Source organism: Panthera leo, chromosome E1, assembly GCF_018350215.1.
Source record: "Panthera leo isolate Ple1 chromosome E1, P.leo_Ple1_pat1.1, whole genome shotgun sequence".
In the NCBI taxonomy this organism is placed as follows: Eukaryota; Metazoa; Chordata; class Mammalia; order Carnivora; family Felidae; genus Panthera; species Panthera leo.
The window spans coordinates 39,987,622-40,004,397 of NC_056692.1; the positions used below are offsets into that span (position 1 = coordinate 39,987,622).

A 16,776-nucleotide genomic window follows, 5' to 3' on the forward strand; every position below is an offset into this window, starting at 1 on the left:
ACCCAGGGCCTGGGGCCAGGGTCTCCTCCGAGGAGCCTAGGACGCAGCTAAAATTCGGAGACTGCTTAGTAACCCTGCCCGAGGAGCCCTTAGGCTGGAATAAAAGGGCTTAGCAGTGGTCTCTCAGAGCCCAAGGTAGGAGAAGTTTCTAGGCCTAAAATGGAGGACTGTGGGCTCAGGCTCCAACTCCCACTCACCAAGGGGGCCAGGATTGTCATGAATGGCCTCTCAGGGGGAGCCTGCTGGCCCACAGCAGCCAGGAGGTCTGGACTAGACCAAGGGCTCGGGTGGGGTGACACAGGTTTGTGGTTCTCCCCAAAACCCCTTCGCTGATTCAGCAACCCGGACCAGGAAAGAGGACTGTGAGTCAGCGCTTTCCTGCCCTTTGTTTTCTGTGAGTAGGCAAGCAGGGCCTGTGTTTCACCCAGCGAGTGTCAGCACCAGGGAGAGAGCCAGGGCAGGCTTGGGGTCTCCCAGGGAAGACAAAGGCTGGGGCGGGGGTAGTTCAGGCTGACCTCTGACCCTGTCCAGCCCTCCTGCCCCAAACTGATAGCTCAGCGCTCTTGCCCTCTCTCTGTCTCTCTCTCTCTCTGAAAAGCTGTGATTCAGCCCAAAGTAGGACCTCTCAGGCTGTCTCTCTCTTCTCTCTCTCGGGGAGAGGATCAAAACTGACAAAAAGGTGATTAATGAAACCTGCCAGGCCTGGAGTGACGATCCTCCCCTCGGGGCTGACAGCAGATTCAGGCCAACGCCTCTTAGAGGAACAATACCACAGATCCTCCAAAGTCCCAGTAGTACAAACATAGGGTGGCCATGACATGCCTCCCCTCGCAGGGTCAGGGCACAGCCCCTTCCCACCACTCCCCTCCTGAGCAGGTACTTATGGTGCCTGATGCAGGAATGCCTTCTTCTGACCCATGGTGAACCCCAGGGCCCTCCTGGAAGAAGCTGGGCAGAGACCCATCCTGGGGCCCCAGTTTCGCTTCTACTGGCCCTGCTCCAAATGAGGAAGGACAGAGTGTGGGAGCTGAGGCACTGCTCACACATCTTGAGCTTCCCTCTTTGCTTTCTGACAAAATCACACCAAATTCAGCAAGGGCGGGGGGCGGGGGGAATGCTGCATTTCCAAGCACCCCCTGCAATCAAGGCTTTGCTTCACACATTGTCACTGAGTCCGCACAACAACGGGGGAGGGTTTTTACTGGCCCCATTTTACAGATGAGGCAAGTGAGGTGAAGGGAGGCCAAGCTACTTGCTCGAGGTCGCTATGAAGTCAAGATTTAAACCTCGTCTCTGGCTCTCTCTCTACCCCAAATGATGGTGCCTCTGAGCCTTGCTGTGAACTCAGTGTGTGATCTCTGAGGGTTCCATTCCATACTTACCAAAGATAATAAAATAACACTAGCTAACATTTCGTAAACACTCTACGTGCATAACTCGCAAACAACTCTACTGTTTTTATCACACCCTTTTTCTCAGATGAGGAAACTGAGGTCCAGAAAGCTTAAATTCATTGTGAACCTCTGTCTCCAGGGTCTGCACCCTTCACTACTGCCTGCTCAATCCCTTTCAGGCCAGTGTCAATGCCACCCCACCCAAGCACGGGCGTCCTCTGTCACTCTCTGCATTCCCGGGCTCCCTGTCACCGCAGGCCCAGCTGGTGGATGGTCCTGTTTTCCCACAGTGGCTGAACCTGTGCAGCTGATGGCCTGATGGGTCGGCCTGTCTACTGTCTGTCCTAGCGTGAGCTCTGAAGCTTGGGGGCTTGCGAGGATAGTCAGTGCAGAATGTCAAAGCCGGAATTGTCATAGGAACTTTCCGGCCCAATGCCCTCATTTCTCACGTGTGAGGAAACCAAGACCCAGAATTCCAAGGCCCAAGGCGGTGGGAAGCAAGGAGAAATGCCTGGGTTTCCAGCTCCAGCACCAGCTCACTGTGGGCTTTGCGTTGAATTGCGTTGCCTTCAGCAACGGCTTTCTGAGTCTCTGGTTCTCAAAGATCTGTCCAGAGTTGCCAGATGGTTCGCCTGCACAGCTGAGGCTTAAATCCTGTCCCCCAGCTCCTAATCCAGCCTTCCTCGCTTGGCTCTTGGATCAGGCTCCTCCCTCCTTCCCTCTTTCCCTGGACCGCAAGGGGCCTAGACCCCAGGATGGCCGACCCACCTCCCACAGTGGAGGAGCCTTTCATGAAAAGCAGACCTTCCCCAGACGGTGGTCATCCTCCTTGCCCTCAGAGACACCTGCTTCACATAGCAGGACTCAGGAGCCTTCTCCGGCCCAGCCTCAGTGCACCATGTCCTTACGTGGCTATGGTACCCGGCTCTCCAGAATCCCTCTTCTACCGCCGTGCTTCCCAGGAACCCAGTGAGGTCGGCAAAGCCTTTGAATTAGATGGAACGGAGTTTCAACCTACATCTGCCATCAACTGGCTGTGTGACCTTGGGAAAGTTACTCAACCTGTCAGTGCTTTGGTGGCCACAACTGAAAAACAGGCATTTGATGAGTGAGCGTTTGAGAAGCACCTGACCTAGGGAAGCGCTTGGCAGGCAGAGCCCCTCCTTCTTACAAATGAGGAAATTCCAGCTCATCTGTGCATCGTGACCTGTCCTGGGCCTCCATTCTGTGCCAGCCTGCTCTGCCTCCCTCTCTGGTCCCCGCAGCCAGCACGCCACCCACAACAATCAGACGAGTGACAGCTGGTGGTGTTCCTACTTTATTTCCCCGACTCGGTCTTACATTCCCTGAGGAGAAGTTCTTTTTTTCACATTTTATTTTATCGAAGTTTATTTTTATTTATTTTGAGGGAGAGAGAGAGAGAGCAAGCAGGGGAGGGACAGAGAGAGAGGGAGAGAATCCCAGCAGGCTCCATGCTGTCATCACAGAGCCCAACGTGGGGCTCAAACTCATGAACCATGAAATCATGACCTGAGCTGAAGTCAAGAGTCGGACACTTAACTGCCTGAGCCACCCAGGCACCCTGAGAAGGTCTTTATAAACCTCCAAGGCATTCCCTCCTGGCAGAGAGAAGCTCTCAAACACCCGAGAAGCGGTGTTCTGTTTGTTTGTTTGTTTGTTTGTTTGTTTGTTTTGTCTGCTGGCTTTACTTTTTTTTAATGTTTATTTTTGAGAGATAAAGACAGAGTGTGAGCGGGGCAGGGGCAGAGAGAGAGAGAGAGAGAGACACACACAGAGTCAGAAACAAGCTCCAGGCTCCGAGCTGTCAGCACAGAGCCTGACATGGGGCTTGAACTCACGAGCCATGAGATCATGACCTGAGCCGAAGTCGGATGCTTAACCAACTGAGCCAGCCAGACACCCCTGTCTGCTGGCTTTAGATGAGAATGAATGGCAACCAGGAGTATTATCCGATGGGGTCATCCCTGCTACAGATCTCATGGGAGAAGCTGCCAGCTGTCCGTGGAGGGACAGGTGACCACCAGGGACATACTCGCCCAAGATTCTGGTGAATGTCCGGAGCCATGTCTAAAACGGGAAAAAGCAAAGGAGGAGCAAAGTCATGCATTCATTCAACAAATTTTATGTAGCTCCCACTCTGAGGACTCAGCAGTGCAAGGAGGAGACACAGCCCCAGTGCCATCGATGTCACAGTCCAGGATCCCCTCCGAGGTCCCAGGACACAGATCAAGTCATAGAGAATCTTGAAATCGTCTGGTCCAGCCAGACTCCTCAATTTAAAGATGAGGACGCTGAGACCCACAGAGGGACAGGGACCAACCAAAGTCCTCAGGGAGATGGGCAGTGCCCCGTGCCTACCCTGGGAAGCCCAGCCTGTGCAGAGGACACACCCAAGGCCCTAATCCCTCGTCCCATAGCTACCCTCTCCCTAAGGTAGAAGGGGGCCTGCTGTCTGCCTCCCACACTGGCTGGAAACCAAGCCCGACCTCAGCCCAGGGGCAGCCAGAAGGCGGGCCATCTCTGCCCAGAGACTACTTAAAGGGCTCGGCAGGGCACCAGTTTTCCCTGGGTGTGAGCATCTCACTCCAGGGTCAGGCAGGAAACAGGACTTGGCAGATCCAAGGCCCTCTCTGTCAGCTCCCTCCAACCCCAGGATCCCAGGAGAGTGGAAGGGGCCCTCCAAGGAAACGGAACCAGCCTTCTCTCCCCACCAGCCCAGGGTCTGGCCCCAAGAGAAGGCCTGCTGGATAAGGGTGGAGACCCACCTTTTGCCTCCCTGCACCTTTGCAGGGGGTTGTTATTTTGGCAAACTGTGGGCTGAGAAAACCCTTGTGGGTTGCTCTGAAGGCCTGAGACTTCTTGACAGAGGCCCGGAGGCTGGCGAAGCAGGAGCAGGGGCCTGGATTCAGCAAGGGGCCTGGTTGTTGTCCGGATGTCAGGGAACATGACACCTGATGTTTTGGGCTTCGGTGTGAACTTAAGCCACAGCACAGGAGACCAAAGCTAGATGTGAGAGTAATCTTTCTGACGGTAACGGCTGTATGACAGTTGAACTGGCTTCCCACAGACGTTAAGAAAGGGGTTTCATAAATAAAAGAAAAAGAAGGAAGAGACAGGGAAACAAACCACAGGAGACTCTTAAAGATAGAGAACAGGGGCACCTGGGTGGCTCAGTCGGTTAAACGGCCGACTTCGGCTCAGGTCATGATCTCACGGTCTGTGAGTTCGAGCCCCGCATCGGGCTCTGTGCTGACAGCTCAGAGCCCGGAGTCCGTTTCAGATTCTGTGTCTCCCTCTCTCTCTGACCCTCCCCTCTGACCCTCTGTTCATGCTCTGTCTCTCTCTGTCTCAAAAATAAAATAAAACGTTAAAAAAAAAAAAAAAAGATAGAGAACAAACAGCGGGTTGATGGAGGGAGGTGGGCGGCGATGGGCTGGATGGGGGATGGGTATTAAAGGGCCCTTGTGATGGGCACTGGGTGTTGTACCTAGGTGATGCATCACTGAATTCTGCTCCTGAAAGCAGTGTTGCACTGTGTTAACTAACTAAAAGTTAAATAAAAATTTGAAAAGAAAAAATAAATAATTAGTTAATTAAATCAAATGTTAGGTCAAAAACTGTCGGAAAAAACAAAAACAAAAAACAAAAAAAAAGAGAGGGCTTCTCTTAAGAAAGGTGTTGCCAGTTTCCATCACCCTCATGATGTCCAGAGAAGAGCAAGGGTCTGAAATCGGAGGGCTCATTCCCAGGCTCAGCCTCCCATTTCCCAGCTTGTGACTTAATTCAAGCTACTTAACTTCCCTGAGCCTGTTTCCTCCTCTGAAAACTGAGGGTGTAGGGCCCACCCCACCTTCACGAAGCCTCCAGGAGAGTCATTGAGATGCCATCCTCTGAATGCCCCGCCCAGAGCCCTGCAGAATAGAGGCTTCGTAAATTCTGTTTCCTTCCTCCAGCCCCAGAGAAGTCTGGCCTCCAAGTGTGTACACAGGAGACACGTTCTAGATTAAATCTCCTCCCGAAGAAACAGACGCCACCCTCTCTCCAACCAGGGTTGCTGGGCAGAGTTTCACCCAGCAAGACTCAGGGCGGCCCGCTCAGAGGGCTTAATGATGATCTGATTCTCAGAACAGAGGCACCTCCAAACAGGCACATGAAAAGATGTTCAACGTCGCTCCTTATCAGGGAAATACAAATCAAAACCACACTCAGATACCACCTCACGCCAGTCAGAGTGGCCAAAATGAAGAAATCAGGAGACTATAGATGCTGGAGAGGATGTGGAGAAACAGGAACCCTCTTGCACTGTTGGTGGGAATGCAAATTGGTGCAGCCGCTCTGGAAAGCAGTGTGGAGGTTCCTCAGAAAATTAAAAATAGACGTACCCTATGACCCAGCAATAGCACTGCTAGGAATTTATCCAAGGGATACAGGAGTACTGATGCATAGGGGCACCTGTACCCCAATGTTTATAGCAGCACTCTCAACAATAGCCAAATTATGGAAAGAGCCTAAATGTCCATCAACTGATGAATGGATAAAGAAACTGTGGTTTATATACACAATGGAATACTACGTGGCAATGAGAAAAAATGAAATATGGCCTTTTGTAGCAACATGGATGGAACTGGAGAGTGTGATGCTAAGTGAAATAAGCCATACAGAGAAAGACAGATACCATATGGTTTCACTCTTATGTGGATCCTGAGAAACATAACAGAAACCCATGGGGGAGGGGAAGGAAAAAAAAAAAAAAAAAAAAAAAAAAAAGAGGTTAGAGTGGGAGAGAGCCAAAGCATTAGAGACTGTTAAAAAACTGAGAACAAACTGAGGGTTGATGGGGGGTGGGAGGGAGGGCAGGGTGGGAGGGAGGACAGGGTGGGTGATGGGTATTGAGGAGGGCACCTTTTGGGATGAGCACTGGGTGTTGTATGGAAACCAATTTGACAGTAAATTTCATATATTAAAAAAAAAAAAAAAAAAAAAAAGAACAGAGGCACCTCCAACATTCTGTTCCCAGCAGGACTAAGAAACAGGCTCTCCCTCTCCCCATAGTCCTTACCAGAGCCCAGCCCAGCCACAGCACCCAGAACATTCTGCTTCCTCATTCCTTGCCCTCTGTCTGGGGCTATGACTCCCAGAGGAACCAGCCTCAGACCAGAGGCAACAAATTCGGTGTGTGTGGATGTCACTGCTGCTCTAATGAGCCCAAAGGCAGAGATGCTGGGGTCGGGGGAGCAGGGGTGAGGTTTGGACTGAGGAGGGCAATAGGGGTTGATGTTGCTTTGGATTTAAGCTTAGAGAAATCAGAGAGGGCTTCCCGGAGTTGGTGTCTTTCCCTCTGAGCACTGTAAGTGCCTTATGGGAAGGAGATGGCAGCTTCAGGGGTAAGGGGGTAGATAAGGTCCCTCTTTGCAAGAGGCAGCGATGGTACCTGGCTCAGCCACTCTGGAGGTCAGGTGTGCCTGACTGGAAAAGAGGGGAGGTGCTAGGGACACACGTAGGAGGACCAGAAATAAGGAGGAAGGTCCTGGCAGTGAGCCGTGCAGGGCCAGGGCCTGGCGTCCCAGAACAAGCGCTGAACTTAAAAGTCATACAGATGTAGGGTCCAGTCCCAGCCCTGTTGCTCACCATCCATCCATGAGGCCCCTGAGAGAGTCACTCACCTCCCTGGCTTCCTCATCTCTAAGGTGGGAATCGTAAATCCTGATGGCCCACAATTGCCTTAAACAGGATGCGTGGGTGGGGTCACGTAGCACAGTGCCAACCACACGGTGGTAACCAGTACGACCTATACAGTCAGTTGCTCGCTAAATAATTGTTCGATGTGACAAGTCCTCTGCCGGGTGCACCCAACTGCTCTGAGGGCAACCCCCGTCTCCTGCTTCCATGATCACTAGATGGAATGAGCCAGAACATCAAGTCACCGGAACAGTCTGAATTGGTCCTGGGTGCAGGGAAGAGGCCAAAGTAGGAGATGTCATCATGTGGGTCCTAGGCCCACAGAGGCCCCCAACAAGAAAAACTGGACGTACTACCAAGAGATATTTGCAAAAGGAAAAGCAATTCTTTATTGCATGGGCAGACGTGGTACGATCCAGCTCGTTACACAATACAGCTACTTCTTGCCTGTCCCTGTTCTAAGCAGGTGGGGAGAGGGAGGGGGAGGATGCTGAGCACCCAACAGGGAGAGCCGGACCCTCTGAAAGCAGGGACTGGGGTTTGCTCTTCTGGCCCCTCTGACCGCTCCTCCATCCAGCCTGGGGAAGGTAGGGGTGGCCAGGGAGGTCTCTCCCGCGCCAGGCACTCAGACCTCTCTCTTGTGAGAAGAAACCACCTTCCCGTCCACTGTCTCCTCGACGTTGATGCGAACTTTGCCGCCACCACCTCCCAGGGAGGCTGTAGAAAGAAGGAGCAAGCTTGAGAGTTGGGGGGGAGGGGGGGGACCCTCGCTGTTCGCTCTCCCAAGGCAGCCAGGACCTTGGCTGAGCTCGGGGAGAACCAGACAGCACCCCTGAGAATGGCCGCTGGCCAATCCCTCGAGAGTGGCCAGGAGGTCTGGCGGTGAACCACTCATCATGGAGGCAGGCAGCGGCAGTTCATGCCCCACAGTGAGCAAGAAAGTCAGGGTGAACAGGTAGTAACTGGGGGCTTCTTCCCATAAGTGCAGGAAGGTGGGGCCTGGAGGAAGCTATGTCCTGGACAAAGCCTGCTCAACCCAGAAGGTTCTCAATAAATCTTCAGCCCTGACTCTACTGGGGCTGATGGAGGGTCCCCCGGGAAAGAGGTATCACCTGAAATGGGTGTGTTCCTGCCCCACTGGCATGTTTGGCCTCCTCCTGCTTCCACCCCATGCCAAGGGGAACGGTGGCTTCAACAGCCGCCTTTCCCGCCCCATGCAGGAAGAGTTAAGCCTTCTTACCTTCTCTGGTGCCAAAGCCAGCCATCCTGAAAGAGAGGGGAAGCAGATGTAAGGGGAGGGCATGAGCCCAGGTCTCCCTAAGGGAGCCCCGGTGTCTGGCTAAGCAATCCTCTCCAGCGGCCCCCACCCCCACCACCTGCACATCTGACTTCTCTAGAGGCTGGCACGTCCTGAGAACCTGTTCAGACCTGCCACCCCAAGCAGACAGATTCTGATCTACACTAACACCCCCTCCATTTCCTTTTCCCTGTCCCACTGCTGTCCCCCGAAGACTCTCCACCCCAACCCCAACCGGCCCCTCCCTCAGGCTTCCCCCTGCACCCTGGCCCCTGCCTGGTGTCCTGGCCTTCCAGCAGGCTGCGGTAGGTGGCGATCTCCTGCTCCAGCCGCGTCTTGATGTCCAGCAGCGTCCTGTACTCCTGGTCCTGGCACTCCATCTCGCTGCGGAGCTCGCTCAGCTGGGCCTCCAGGCCGCCGATGAGCCCCTGGATCTGCTGCAGCTGCGTGGCATAGCGGCACTCCGTCTCCGCCAGCGAGCTCTCCAGCCCGGCTTTCTGGAGGGGGGGTGGTCAACGGACCCCACATCAGGCCCGGAAGGAAGATGCCGCGGGCATGCAGACGGGTGTTGAACGGAGTGCAGAGAACCCCCTGGGAGGAGGCTTGGGAACCCCGAGACTTAATGAGCCACGGACGGTGGCAAAGGCCCAGCTGCGCTGGGCTGTGGCCGGGTGGGGGGATCGGAGGCCCTACCATGCTGAGCTGGGACTGCAGCTCGATCTCCAGGCCCTGCAAAGTGCGTCTCAGGTCCGTGATCTCTGTCTTGCTGGTCTGGATCATCTCTGTGTTGGAGGCCACCTCTTTGTTCAGCTCCTCCGTCTGTAGGCCACGCACAAGACCAGTGAGGCCCACAGGCGCCCTGGGAGACGTGGGGAGCTGAGGCGGGGCCGTGAGCTCAGGCCCACCTTGCTGAAGAACCAGGCCTCGGCGTCCCGGCGGTTCTTCTCGGCCATGGCCTCGTACTGTTCCCTCATCTCGGCCAGCACGCGGGTCAGGTCCACGCCCGGGGCCGCGTCCATCTCCACGTTGACCTGGCCGGCCAGCTGGCTGCTGAACTCCTTCATCTCCTGCAGAGTGGGTGGGGCCCGCTTAGGGACGGAGGGCAGAAGAGGGGGCAGAGCGGGCTCCCACATGCCAATCCCGGCTTCGTGCCTGACTCACGACATGCCCTTCGCCCTCCTGCATACCCACCCCCCAGCCTCTGTTTCCCAGTGAGCGTGAAGAGGTTTGAGCACATGGGCCTCTTGGCTCTGAGGGTCTCTCTTCCTTGCTAGGTCCTACGGGAGGACTCAAGACAGCAGGGCCCTTGTCTGAGCTCATGAAACAAATCAGGACAGCGGGTCCCACTGACCACCTGGCCTGGCTATGGATCCAAGAAGGAAAGGGATCTGGGTTCCCAAAGGACAGTACCCCTTGCTCTCCATGGTGACACACACTGTTTTTGGTAGAGGGGAGCATATCTGAACCACCAAGCCCTTCGGTCAACGATGAGGAGGTGCCCATGGCCCCACTCTGCCCCCCGCCACCAGCAGCCCCTGACGGCCCCCACCTCCTCGTGGTTCTTCTTCAGGAAGGCCAGCTCCTCGTTCAGGCTCTCGATCTGCATCTCCAGGTCGGTCTTGGTCAGGGTCAGCTCGTCCAGCACCCTGCGCAGGCCGTTGGTGTCGGCCTCCACGCTCTGGCGCAGGGCCAGCTCGTTCTCATACCTGGGAAGACAGAGGGAGCCCAGAGTAAGGAAGTGGGCTGTGGGCTGTTGGAGTAGGGTTGTGGGCTGTTGGAGCTGGAAGAGGGAGAGAAGGCCAAGAAAGGGGGTGAATCTGGAGGGGAGAGAGAGGCAGGAGCGTACTTGAGTCTGAAGTCATCTGCCGCCAGCCTGGCATTGTCAATCTCCAGGATGACCCGGGAGTTGTCGATCTTGGCCCCCAGGATCTGCAGGAGGCAGGGAGTTGGTATCTGGAGCACTGTTTTCTCTTCCCTACTGCTCTCCCCACCCTGCACCCCAGGTCAGACGCCTTACTGACAGTCTCCCCTCTGACACGAGCAACAGAGGCCTGTAGGCTCCCCGGGGCAGAGTTCAGCCTCACCTCAAGTGCCCATACTTGGTGTGAGCCCACACCACCCTTCCTGCCTCCAGGGCATGAAAAACCAAGGAGCCAGGAGTGCCTGGACTCCCCTGTGGGAAGTGCCTGGCCAGGAGTTGGGTGCGGTGGGGTTCAGCAGCCTTCTCGGGAATATTCTGCCAGCCTCCCCTGGTCACTGGCCTCCCGCACACTTGACACAGCCATGGACCCACAGAACATTCCACAGCCAGTAGGACCCTGGAGAGCAGGGCAGGAAGGCACGCTACAGCTGAGGAAACCGGTCCAGGTAAGTAGAGAGGGTGAGTAAGTAACTGGCAGAGCACATAATGAGTTCCAGGTCTCCTAAGTCCCAATAGAGCTTTTTCGCACCAAAGACCTCCTCAAAGGGTGAGGGAGGTGGTCCTGGCATTCAAGGCCCCTGAAGCTACCCTCAACTGTTCCTGCAAAAGAAGCAAAAGGGAGCTTTATGCAGACCCCTGCTTGGTGTGTGTAACTGCTCCCACCTCGGACCCTCCCCCGACCAGTGTTCCTGAGCAGATTCTCACTGCCAAGTTGAGCGGATGTATGCTGGCCTCCGCACCTGGAAAGCATTCCCTGCTCTCCAAGTTATACACCGACAGTCGTTGCCTGGGCAGGAAAAGGATTTCCTTGAGGCAGCAAGAAAGATGATGGAGATGTATGCAGGGCGCCAGCCACCTGCTCCCCTCTCTCTGATGCTGGAGGACTCACCTTGTCCCGCAGGTCCTCGATGATCTTGTAGAAGTGGCTGTAGTCCCGCTCCGGGCTGCTGGGGCTCTGCTTCTGGTACCAGTCGCGGATCTTCACCTCCAGGTCGGCGTTGGCCTCCTCCAGGGCGCGCACCTTGTCCAGGTAGGAGGCCAGCCGGTCGTTGAGGTTCTGCATGGTGAGCTTCTCGTTGCCGGAGAGGAGGCCGCCATCGCCGCCACCAAAGTCACCAAAGCCAGCGCCAAAACCCCCACCAAAGCCACCTCCAAGGCCACCTCCTAAGCCTCCGCCCAGACCACTACCACCAGCCCCTGCACCGAAGCCGCAGCTCATGCCGCCGCCGTAGCCCCCTCCGGACCCCGAGGAGACAAACCTAGCAGAAGAAGCCGAGATACTGCGGCCTCCACCGCCCCCGTAGAGACTCCCCCCACCAAAGCCGCCTCCCCCAGCCCAGAGGGAACCCCCTCTGGTAGAGGCACCCCCAAAGGTGGAGGAAGAAGTCTGCAGAAATGTGGTGCTCATGGCCGGGCAGCGGGTGAGTCCTCAGCAGGCTGGAGAAGTGCTGGTGGAGCCGCAGGCTTGGGCTGGAAGCAGGGCCCCAGGAATGTCTCCCCCCAGCCCGTGGCTCCTTATATACCCCTCCGAGTTGTTGTGGGACCTCGTCTCCTCCCCCAAAAGGAAGCCAACTCCTGTGTTCAAACACAGCCGCCTGCACACCTCTGCCTGGCTGGTGTGGAGTTTCTCCTTTCTTTTTTTTTTTTTTTTTTTTTAAATGCAACAAAAGAGATGATTCAGAATGAATGGTGTTTTGCCCCGGGGCCATGGTTTTAACACTTCGAAGGCAGGTTCATGTCTGCACTCCCAGGAGAACGTGAAGAGTTGCTGGGGAGAAAACTCCTGTCACTCCACAGCTACCAGGCCTCCGCCTACGGGTAGAGCAGCCCAGGCCAGCTCTGCCCTCCCGGAGTTTTCTCTGCTGCCTCCAGCCCAGGACCCTCACCCCAGGCGGCCAGCTCCATGCTCTCAGTTTGGGAGCCCCCTCCCTATCGCTGCTCTGTTATCCCACTCCCAGACCCCATGTGTGAGCCTACAGGGCTGGGGGGTGGGGGGGGATAGCAGTGGCCTCTGGGGATGGGTGGGCAGAGGCACACCCAGGAATGCAGGGGCCATGGGCACAGGCTGAGGACAAGAGAGGGGGCCATGAGCGCATTTCCAGCTAAGGTGATCAGAGAAGCTAACATCCGTCATTTCCCTGACACAGCAGGACTCTCCTCCTCCATCCCCTCCTCTCCTCCCCACCCCAGGCCCCCACCAGCCCCTTGCCCCACCACCCTGGCACTCTCCCAAAGACCAGGAGCCTCAGGGCTGACAGGGGGCTGATTGATAATCCCGCCACCTGCCAATTGCACATGTCACTGAACCTTTGCTTGCTCCTGGGACACGTTGGGGCAAACCTCTGCAGATAAGACTGGAGCCTTGTCCGGGAAGCCCCTGCCTTCTCCAGAGAGAGGCATGTCCCTGCATAGCAAAGCCAGATTAACTCCGTTTGTCCTGTCAAGCGCTGTGGGGCCGGGGAGGGACCGATCCGGAGGGTTCTACGTGCCTGAGTGTTGGGGGGGAGGAGATTGGGAGGCCTGGCAGGCCGACTGGAAGACACCTCTTTACAGAGCAGGATGCTGAGGCCAGAGGCGGGAGCAAAACACTCAGGAAATCCCTTTTCTCTGCCACCAACCCAGGGGCCGGCTTTCAGGGATACCTGTTACATGTGGGTAGTGCCATTGGGAGGCATGGCTTGACCCTCTAGCCCTGGCTCCAGGGCTCTTGGGTTTGGGGAGGTAAGCAAGGCTGATCTGGAGAGTCAGGACGATACCTTTTCCAGGGTTGAAGCACACTGAGGTGGATAGAGCTCCAGAGTCCCTAAGGCCTGGGTTCAATTCCTGGCTCCGTCAGTTACTGCTGTGAAACCTTGGACAGGTTCCTGTGGCAAGGGGCACTGTCAGCTTCCACCTGAGACCTGAGAGCCCCCATCCTGCCTCCTCTTGGCTCCCCATCTTCTAAGGAAGCAGATAGTGTGGCTCAGTACCCGGGATTGCCATCTGAGCTCGGGTGGTAAGAGAGACAGGCCTGGGTGGGAGGGGGTGATTGAGCTGGGCCTCTGAGCACTGGGCCCAGACAGTGCAGTATTGTCTCCTGGGCGGGAGGACATTGTCTTTCCCTCCGAAAGAAAAATAATCAAAGTCAGATCAGCCACAGCTCATTAAAGCCTCTGCAGACATCACGGCCCCAGCAATTACAATTAACACGGGAACAATTACACGCCATCACTCCAGGCTGAGGGAGGGATGGGCACCTGGCCAGCCCCTCATCCGCACCCTGACTCCTCTCCAGCACCCCTCAAAAGGGGGCTTTTACACACCATCAGGCCTCTCCGGGGGCAGGAGCTGTCCCAGTCACGAATCCCTGGTTTCAGTGCAGACAGCTCCTGCAAGCTCAAGGTTGAGGCCCCTTGCTTCCTGCTCATTAGCAGCGGGTCGAGAGGCCAGGCAAGGGTGGGGACCCAGCTCTACCTGGTTCCGGCCCAGGCTGCAGCCGGGGGCCCTGCCCCAGGCAGCCCACCCATGCTGTGCTAGTTTCTGTCCTTTGCCCACTGCAAACAGGCTGTCTCGGGGCCTTCTTTCCTGGACAAGCAGCCCAGTGGAAAAAGCCTTGGGCTGGACTCCACCTCTGGGTGTGACTCAACCTCGCTGAGCCAGGTTCCCGACTTAAAATTGGGCCATTTTTCCACTTATATGAGGTACTTAGAATAGTCAGAGTCACACAAGGGGTTACTATTTAACAGACTTAGGGTTTCAGTTTTACAAGACCGACACAGGAGCATACACAATAGCGATGGTTGCATAACAGTGTGAATGTCAGTGCCACAGAACCATAGACTCTCAAATGGTTAAGAGAGTAAATTATATGTGTATTTTACCAGAACAAACAAAAAGAAATCACGGAGCCATTGGAGCCATGAACACGGAGTCCTGCTACAGGGCCACCGTTAACATTCAATGACACATGAGGGTGTGGTCTCCATAAATCCACCCTCACCTGCCCCCCCCACCCCCCCGCCTTCTCCCCCACCAGGGAGGTGTCAGGACGGAGAGAGCACACGTCCTGGGGCCTGGATAATTCCTCCTCTATTAGGTATGTGGCTGACTTCAGTATGGGACTTTGGGTAATCCAGCCTCCTCTCTGAGCCTCAGTCTACCAATCAGGAAAATGGAAATAACTCCTGCCCAGTCTGACTCACAGGGATGGAGCCACATGACTGACAGGAAATGCTTTGCAAACCCAGTGGTCATAATGCAATGCCCAGCGGGGATGGAAAGACCCACCCTCTAAATCCTCTCCCCTTCTCTCTCCCTCCCCCTCCCTCTCCCCTAGTCCAGACTCTCTGTCAACACAATACCCCTAGTTTCAGCTCCCAGACGGAGGCAGAAAAGTGCCCCTGCCCCCCCCCCCAACACATACACACACAAAGGAAGGCTTCATTCCCGATACCCAGACCTGCAACCCAGTCACCTGACCCACCTGTGTGAGCCCAGACCCGCCCCACACCACATTCCAGGGGCCTCTGGGGCATAGGGGAGGGTTTCAGCTGTGACAACAGAGGCTTTCAGGAACAGGGGACAGAAATCTCTGGACAGACCCAGCCTCCAAGTGAGGCCAGGCCTCCAACGTTAAGTGAGGTGGAGGGGGTGGGAGCGTGGGGAGTGGTCATAGATGCTGGAGGCCAGGGCAGAACAGCTAGGGAGGTGGCAGAGGGGCTCCAGACCCCGAGACAGATCTGAGCTCTGGGGTCCCCAGTTCTGACTTATAGCAAGCTAACAAACCCCTCTAAGACCCACGGAAAACTAGAAATACCACCACCTCAGGATCATCAGCACAGGGTATGCCTGGATCCCAGGCTCCTTAGCACAGTGCGGGATACACACAGCAGACAAGGGTCCAGTTCAGTCCCCTACAGGAGCCCTTCTGGGGGCAGGGGGTAGAGTGCTCCTCACCTGACCCTCTCCTTCGCAGAGCGGACCTGCCATCAGGCAGATCCCTGGGACCTAACAGACCCACTCAGGCTGAACCTCTCAGCCAAGGGGAAGTACTTATTTACCTTTAATTGGCCTCAATTCTTGGCAGCTGAACTGTAAACCACAGGGGCAAGACCACACCCCCACAAGGGCAGAGTTCTACCAGGAAGCTGGGACTTACGTTCTTTTGCTGGCCTGGGACCAGCCTCAGGCAAGCCAGGTTGGGGGTCTGTGCGGGAGGTCCAGGTCACGGCCGGGTCCCATTCCAGGCTCTGGGCCCAGGTATGAGCTGGTGGGCGTAGGGGGCTTATGTGGGGCTGCCCAGAAATGCATGAATGTGTTAGCGCACGCACGCACACAGATGCACACCAACAGGTACACTCTCTTCAGCCTTCTCAGTGGGATGCCTGCCCCCGTTCCTGGCTTGGTAAAGAAATGTTATCAAGAGGAGCTGCCCCCAAGGGATCCCGGTCCTAGGACTTCACACGGAACAAGACCCGAAGGTACTGAGGACCCAGCACAAGGGAGTGTCAAATCCTAGGAGACTGGGGTACAAGGTGGCCCGGCGAGCTAGTAAGCAGGAAACCGAGACACTCTGTGACCTTGGACAAGTTACCTGACTTCCCCGTTTCCTGCTCTATATGACGCGTACTCCTACTTAACTACCTTTGAGGGTTGTTTGATTAAATGGCACATACTAAGTGCTCAAATAAACATTAATTTCTGACACACAAATACACACACCCACCCATGAGGGAGTAAAGTGGAAAGAAAACTAACTCTGGGGGCACCTGGGTGGCTCAGTAGGTTATGTGTCCGACTTCGGCTCAGGCCATGATCTCACGGTTCACAAGTTGGAACCCTGAGTCGGGCTCTGTGCTGACGGCTCAGAGCCTGGAGTCTGCTTCGGATTCTGTGTCTCCCTCTCTCTCTACCCCTCCCCCACTCGTACTCTGTCTCTCAAAAATAAACATTAAAAAAAACTAAATTTGAAAAAAAAACAAAACACTGTTTCAAATCCCACCTTTGCCATGTTGGAACAGTTACACACACAACAAACCACTTCACCTCTCTGATCCTTAGTTTATCCCTCTATAAAATGGGAGCAATGCTTGCTTCACAAGTTTCTTTTTACATTTTTTTTGAGAGAAGGAGACAGAATACGAGCAGGGGAGGGGCAGAGAGGGAGACACAGAATCTGAAGCAGGCTGCTCTGAGCTGTCAGCACAGAGCCCGATGTGGGGCTTGAACCCACGAACTGTGAGATCATGACCGGAGCCGAAGTCGGACGCTCAACCAACTGAGCCCCCATCACAGGCTTGTTTCAAGGAACAGGTTTGATAAATGAAAAGTTCCGCAAACAGGAATTACCATGACCGTAGGAGTTAGCGTGTACCCCACCCCTTCCCTCTCTTAGGACAGGGTGCACTCTGATCCAAATAAAACCTTAACAGGACCAAGTCCTGGCCCATCTCTATGGGCTGAAACAACAAACCCAACATCCTTCC

At 55.4% G+C, this 16,776-nt stretch overlaps 1 protein-coding gene across 1 annotated transcript; it reads right to left on the reverse strand.

Annotated features, from left to right (window-relative positions):
• Window positions 1–7,496: 7,496 nt before the first annotated feature.
• KRT15 (keratin 15) lies at window positions 7,497–11,916 on the reverse strand. Its single transcript, XM_042916255.1, has 8 exons — window positions 11,202–11,916; window positions 10,238–10,320; window positions 9,941–10,097; window positions 9,297–9,458; window positions 9,085–9,210; window positions 8,668–8,888; window positions 8,335–8,360; window positions 7,497–7,811 (listed from the first exon to the last, which is right to left on the reverse strand). The coding sequence occupies exons 1-8, from the start codon at window positions 11,718–11,720 to the stop codon at window positions 7,720–7,722; spliced, it is 1,386 nt and encodes a 461-aa protein (XP_042772189.1). The 5' UTR covers window positions 11,721–11,916; the 3' UTR covers window positions 7,497–7,719.
• Window positions 11,917–16,776: the final 4,860 nt, after the last annotated feature.

Excerpts from the sequence above, each read along its gene's own strand:
- KRT15 (XM_042916255.1), bottom strand. The coding sequence starts at position 11,720 with ATGAGCACCACATTTCTGCAGACTTCTTCCTCCACCTTTGGGGGTGCC. Across the intron at positions 10,321-11,201 it reads TCGAGGACCTGCGGGACAAG|ATCCTGGGGGCCAAGATCGA; the intron begins GTGAGTCCTCCA and ends TGCCTCCTGCAG. Across the intron at positions 8,361-8,667 it reads CTGGAAGGCCAGGACACCAG|GATGGCTGGCTTTGGCACCA; the intron begins GCAGGGGCCAGG and ends CCTCTCTTTCAG.